General features: G+C 32.5%; 1 protein-coding gene across 1 annotated transcript in view; it reads left to right on the top strand.

Moving 5' to 3' along the window:
• Positions 1 to 5,474: 5,474 nt before the first annotated feature.
• LOC106682271 (uncharacterized) overlaps positions 5,475 to 7,049 on the top strand; it is a 32,691-nt gene continuing 31,116 nt past the window's right edge. Inside the window, exon 1 of the mRNA XM_014423025.2 lies at positions 5,475 to 5,624. Coding sequence (XP_014278511.1) covers positions 5,589 to 5,624 — 36 coding nt within the window. The 5' untranslated portion in view covers positions 5,475 to 5,588. The remainder of the gene's footprint in view (positions 5,625 to 7,049) is intronic.

A 7,049-nucleotide genomic window follows, 5' to 3' on the forward strand; every position in this document is an offset into this window, starting at 1 on the left:
CGATGGACCAGCACCTCCATCACTTTCTGCCAGTGAGCGCCACCCCTGTCTGTTCAAGTCTTGTGTAATGTTTATTTATTCATTGAATTGTAAATAGTTTAATGTTCTAATGCGACAACCAAATAAATATTATCATAACTGTAAATATTATGATAATTGTATATATTATCAAAACTGTAAATATATTATTTCAATAAACCAAATAATATGCTGATTCATACTACAGTGATATCTTACAGGCCGTGCCTCTCACCGACCTTTGCATTCTTAACAGCTTGATTACCCCACGGCTACCATTGCATCGGTACCTCTCGGAAAATAGTAAATAGACTCATTTATAATCAGTATACTTTCACATGTTTTTTTTGTTGATCTGATGTGTTTCATTCCACGCTAGTTTCTGATGAGCACCTCCTATTTCCTGCCACCGTTATTCCCATCATAACGACCTACGACAGGAGACCGTCAGGCTTTACGTTCTCCTTCCCGACACCAGGTTTGAACCCTGCAGAACGAAGTTACCTTGTTGCGAAGACCTACGTATCGTACCCGTCAGGACTTGCATGCCCCTTTGCGACACCAGACTCCTACCCAGCAGAACGAAGTTTCCATCCTTCCAGGCTCGTACTCATATGATTCATCCAGTCCATTCCAGCTAGCCAACCTGCATGAACACGCTTTGTCGAGACCTTGTGGTATAGAGTACCTGGCATCTTAAATTGTAGTTAGAACCATCTCGATACCAGTGCTTAAAGTGTTCTTCTTTGGACCTATGTCTTTGATCCTTAAAACCTTACGATTCAAAACTTCCGATTCTTGTAATTTTTTTTTAATCAATTATATATGATCCATTTTTCTCTATTACATGTTGCCATCTTTCAGGTAATTTTTTAATTCCGTCCTCCTAGAACATCTCAGTTTTCCGCAATGAATTCCTCTATGTGCGTTTTGCAATCCTCGTGCGAGTTTAAGTGTTTCCCGTTAAGAGAGTTTTGATGTGCCCGAAATAAGTGAAAATCTGTTGGGGCAAGGTCTGGTGAATAGGGTGGGTGGTGGATTACATTCTAGGCAAACCCCAATAATTTCTGCCGGGTCCGCAAAGACAAAGGACGGGCGTTATCGTGATGGAAAATTATGCCTTTGCGATTATGAGACACTTGCATGAGATATACGCTTAGTATATGCGTTTCTGCGATTTCCCATGTTATAGAGTGAGGGCTGTCTGTGACCAATGCTTGAATTGGTCATCATCAATAGTTGAAGGACAACACGAGCCCTTTGCGTCTTCCAAGTCAGAATTTCCGGTTCTGCACCAAACAAATCACTTACGGACGGTTCTTTTGTTAACCGTCTGTGCAGCGGATTTTTCTTTCGAAAATAAAAAATCATTAAACGACGAAAAATAATTTTTTTTTCTCTTCTATTTTGAGCAAGCAAAATACCACTTAAAGATGAGGAATCTCAGTTGAAACTGATGCATAAAAGCACATTAACTAATCCTTTTTTAGAATATATAAAGATTATTGACCAAGTAAACATGATTTTATTTACACAGAGAGGATTATATTGAAAAACGCTACGAACTTATTTTACAACCCAATATGTATATATATTTTTCTGTTAATATTAACATATTGCTGCTCCCTATTAGAGAAATAAGCATTCCCACTGCTTTTGCCATTTAAAATTATTATTATCACTTGATATCATGGACACCAGACAACAGAACTGACCTTCCATACTCAGTATCCCTATTGTTGATAATAGGCGTTCTCTTCCCTCTCCAAGCACATAACTTCAGTTTTACTTTAACTTACCTCAAGATCTCGTCCTCATTATTCATCTTTTAGTATTAATACCTTGTCATCACCAAATAATAAATAGTAGAGGTATTTTTGCTTTTATTCATGAGCCAATGCATATTTCAAAGATTGCAGTGGGTATCCTTTAAACCCTTCCCTGTTTTTTAACTATCTCTGTAATAAAGAAACAATTTTACCTAACACCTGTTATCACTATATTTCCTATAAGACGCCCAGAATGTCATTGTCGAAAACAGCATTCCAAAGGGGTTCTCATTACTGCTTTCAAAGTCATTATCGCAGCTGTTTCCAAACTTCTGAACTGCACCTTTTTTGGGCTAAAAAAAATTTGTTGGCACCCTTTTTGGGATAAACAAATTCGAGGCACCCTTGTCCAATTACATAAATATGAAAATGTAGCCGTTGAATATGTTGAAAAATAAGAAAAAAATAGTCCTAATTAAATTCTAGAATGCACTCTATATTAAATTGGTTATAGACTTGTGGCACCGTAGCGCACGCCGCTCTTGGCCTTAAAAGATATATTTTTTTTTTTTTTTATTATTTATTTATTGTAATTTACAACTGTACAAAATAATACAACAGGTAAATATGTAGTATGTTTCATATACACTTGAAAATCTTGGGAAGGAACCACCCATTGGTGGTACTTCAAACATTAATTTAAACTAGAAGGTCCCGTGGCCATCTTCTTTTCAGACGCCTCGGAGGATTATCAGGGATTGTTAAGGATGAAAGATTAAGAATTAATGGGTTAGGATGGTTAAGGAGTTTGGAATAAAAAGACGCATATCTGTTTTGGGTCAAATCTGCAACGAATGGGATGTTAAGGTCTTTATCAATGAGTTTATTTGTGACGTAATAAGGAGCATCAAGGATTTTACGTAGGATTTTGGATTGTAACGATTGGATGCGGGAAGAATTTGATGGTTTGGTGGAGCCCCAGAGCTCAATTCCATACGTCCAAATTGGTCTGATTATTGTAGTGTATACTAATTTTTTGTAATGAATGGGAAGTTTAGAGCGTTTGTCAAGTAAGTGTTGTAGCAATCGGAATCTACGAGCAGTTTCTTGTCGTTTCAGTCTTGTGTGTGGATTCCAAGTAAGTCTCTTTTCAAGATGGAGTCCTAAGTATCGAATCTGTTCAACAGGCGTTAGTGGTGTATCTAGAAAGGATACTGTAGGACAGGAGGGCAGAGGTTTACGACGGAGAGTAAAGGTGATCTGGTGGGATTTTTCAGGATTTATTTTGATTCTCCAGTTTTTACACCATTCTTCAATAGATGTTATGTGTGCCTGTAGTGTTTGTGATGCATTAGTTTAAAAGATATTAAATTTTAATTAACTTGTCTTGAAAAATTAACCAAGATAATTAAATTTTATAATTACTCCTTATTTTTAGAATAATAAATGTATTTTTGGATCCTCAATATTCACATTGAAATGAGTGAGCAGAACAGAGAAAGAAGCATGAACTTTTCGAAAACTGCTTAATTGATTTTCATTATAGATATCTCAAATTATTGGAAATAAGTTTTATTATAAGTTTTATTTTATAAGTTTTATCAGTTAAGTTTTAACTATTCTCTTCACTATTCTGGAACACAACTTCTATTCTTTTCACATTTGCAATTAAATGAATTGTTTTACAGATTGGAGTCATCATAGCGTCATTTTTGTTTAGGAGAGTAAGATTATGGCGTTGGGCGCCAATAGAATTTTTACATTGTTTAAGTAAAAAAAATTAAAATTAATAATGGGACCTTAACTGGCAGTAGGTGCATTACTGGGACAGGTATTGACCTTTATCACACCAGACTTGATAATTAATTGACTATTGTACCACAACTATAAATGATAGTTAACAGAAACTGTCACACAGCTTCTACCATAACAGTTGTAGCGACAGTTGCTGTCGTTACTGCAAATTTCGCCGTGTAAATATACTTTAACGTTAGATTAGATCACATGAACTGTCACGATCTCACTGTCATAACAGAAAATATTTTTGAGGGTACTTAGAGATTGAAAAGAGAGATGTTGGAGCATAAGCAAGCCTTTATTCCCTCCGCTGATCTAAGAGTACAAGAGCCCGGTAGAAAAAGTCAGTTGTTTCACTCCAATTTTAAATGATTTTAATGAACAAAAAAAAAAAATTTCATTCGGAGATCTGTATCTTTAAAACTACCAACAACACTAGAAAACCTAAGATTACATCATTTACGTCCAATAGCTCTCGAGATTTAGCTTTTTAATAAGCATCATTTCATAAAAAAATTAACTAAAAGATCAGTAGTAAGCGAACTTTTTTTGAGAAATCCATATCTCAAAAACGATTTGACGTAAAGATGTCTATTAGCCTTAAAATTAAAGCTAGTTTAATGGACTATAAAATAGTTTATATTTATCTTTGTAGGAGTAGTAGTTTACATAAAATTTGCACAAATAAATTGATTTATAGTTGTCCGGACAAATTTTTATGTACAAAATTTCAAATATTAAAAAAAATACTTCTCTTACAAAGATACGTGCCATAAACTAATTTATAGTAGGCTAAATTACCTTCATTTTGAGTGCTAGCAGACATACGTACGTCTTATGGTTATATATGTAGAGATATATTTTTCAAAAATAAAACATTTTATCCGAAGAACCATAATTTAACATTTTGTGAATTTATTTTTTCCAATATCATTAAAAATTGCTATTTCTATAAAGTTAATCGTCATAAACTATTTTATAGTAAACTTAACTAGCTCTAATTTGTGTGCTGGTAGACAACTGTCATTCGAATGTTGCCGGAGATATATTTTTTCACATATCAAACTTATTGTCCGAACAACTATAAATAAATTTATTTTAGCAAAAATCATGAAAGCTACAACTCCTACGAGGATAAATGTCAGAATCTAAAAATAGTATATTAAACTAGCTTTAATTTGAGTGTTAATAAGACATTTGTACGTCGAATCGTTTTTGAAATATAGATATTTCAAAATAAATGCATTTACTACTAATCTATCACTGCATTATTTATGAAATGTTGCTTTTTAAAAAGATATATCTCGGGAACTATTGAACGTAAATTGCTCTGTTAGGTCTAATATTTTAGCAAATTTACTCTACTTTAAATAATGTCCTCTTAGATTTTCTAGTATTGTTGGTAGTTTTAAAGATATAGTGAATTAAAAATTAATTTTTTTTAATGTTTTGAAACAGCCACCATTTTTTATTCCCCCTACCTATACTTGGCAGACTAATAATTATACATAGTTTTCATTCAAAAAATTGTGGTGAAATATCTGCCTTCTTTTCTTTCCGGCTCTTGTATGTTTGAATTGGTTGATTTCAACAGAGATGGGCAAAAATTAGCTATAGTTGAAAATAATAGCTAATGTTGCCATGGATACGATACTAATTCATGAATGAACCATTGATAAATAAAATTCGTATACGTGATAGTTTTAGCTAGTAATTTCATAGTTGCCTAACTGTGCCACTAAGATAACCCTGTCCATCTCCAATGAAAGAAATGCCGAGTAGAAAAAAAAAAGTTATTGCTGAATGTGTAACAGTTTAACAAATACGTGTCGATATTAATGATATATTTATATTGGCCAACGCAGGTGCAGAATGGCCATAGAGAGATGATGATGATGTTTGAAGAAGCCCCCGGGATGAGTCAGAGGGGGGACGGGGAGCGAGGTATAAATATTGGAGCTCATCACCTTGGATCCTTCAGTTGTTCATTAACTACGCAGCAACATGAAGTTCTTATATGCAGCCATCTTTGTCCTTATTGTGAGTATACCTAGAGTATCTAGAAGCAACCAACAGTATTGTAACATTCATCCTCTTGTATTTATCACAACGGTTAGATAAGTCATCTTAACGTAAAATAATTTAATTTTTAAAGAAAAAAGTATGTTTAAAAATTCTAAGACTCATCGGTGAAAGGAAAACAGAACTGCCTAATTCAGGTTAAAAAAATTTTAGAACTCAGCTTAAGGACATATTACATGGTCGATTGTGGGCACTTTAGGACCAATATAAAGTATAACAATTGAACGATTACTTAGAAGTATTATACTTATTATTTTCTTAAATAAATCATTTTGTATAATAATAAAAAAATATGCTAGAAACAAATACTTTTTGTCTTCTGCCTCGAGGAGAAAAATTAAAACATAACAGGGATTAATTGTTTCTAAGACGTTTCAGGGATCTTGCGCCTCCATCTTTTCACTATCTTATCTACCACAGGGTTAGTTACAAATTTTAAATATATTTAAAGATTTAAAAATATAAAACTGCCTCAAAGGAAATAAAAATTTTAACTTCATTTGAAAATTAAAAATTATTTTCAAATACAAAATTTGAATTACGATGATCAAATAGTGAACAAAATAAATAAGAAATGCCTTTTAATTTAAAAAGAAAATGATGAATTCAAAAATAAATGAAATAAATTTTCCTAAAAATCAGGAGAGGAATTTTGCAAGTACTAACAAAAACGTCTAAATCTTTTGTTTTTTACTTAAAAAATAAATCGTTGAATGACTGGAACAATTTATTTAAGGTAAATGCAAATTTATTTGAAATTGTTTAAGCAAGTTTAATAAATAAAGAAAATTTTCTACGTTTCGGCTAATTTTCAGTTGCACATTCCACTAATGAATCAAACTTCCAAATTAGATTGAAAATTTTGTTCGTGAGTAGGCAGGTATTATTATTAGCCGAAAAGTAGAACGTTTTATTTATTTATTAAATGAATTCGCCTTTAAATTTTTACTAATTTATTATATCGTTTTAATTTTTTTTTTATTAAATGATTATTATTTAAAATAAGTTATTTTGTGACTTTACAAAATATTTCTAATTTTGTTTTTCAACTCTATGCCTAAAAGTTCATCTAATCCCGTCGAGAGACCTCCATCGATGGCTAACATTTATTTACATAACATAAAGATGTTTTTAAAACATAAACATCTGTGGGCACGAATATGCTTACTGGATAAGTCTCTTATCTCGGACTATGATAAGTCAGATTCTGAACCGTTTGTCCATCATTCACTCAGCTATATACAAAATATATAGTGAGGGGAAATATTGCTATAAACATATAAATATTTCGATTTTTCAACGGTAGTACACTTTTTGAGCTCTTCCTAGTTCAAATAACTGAGTTTCGCAAAAACGAAAAGTGGTAGGAAACTTAAATTACAT

Source organism: Halyomorpha halys, unplaced genomic scaffold (genome assembly GCF_000696795.3).
Source record: "Halyomorpha halys isolate HHAL.00 unplaced genomic scaffold, Hhal_1.1 Scaffold399.1, whole genome shotgun sequence".
Lineage (NCBI taxonomy): Eukaryota > Metazoa > Arthropoda > Insecta > Hemiptera > Pentatomidae > Halyomorpha > Halyomorpha halys.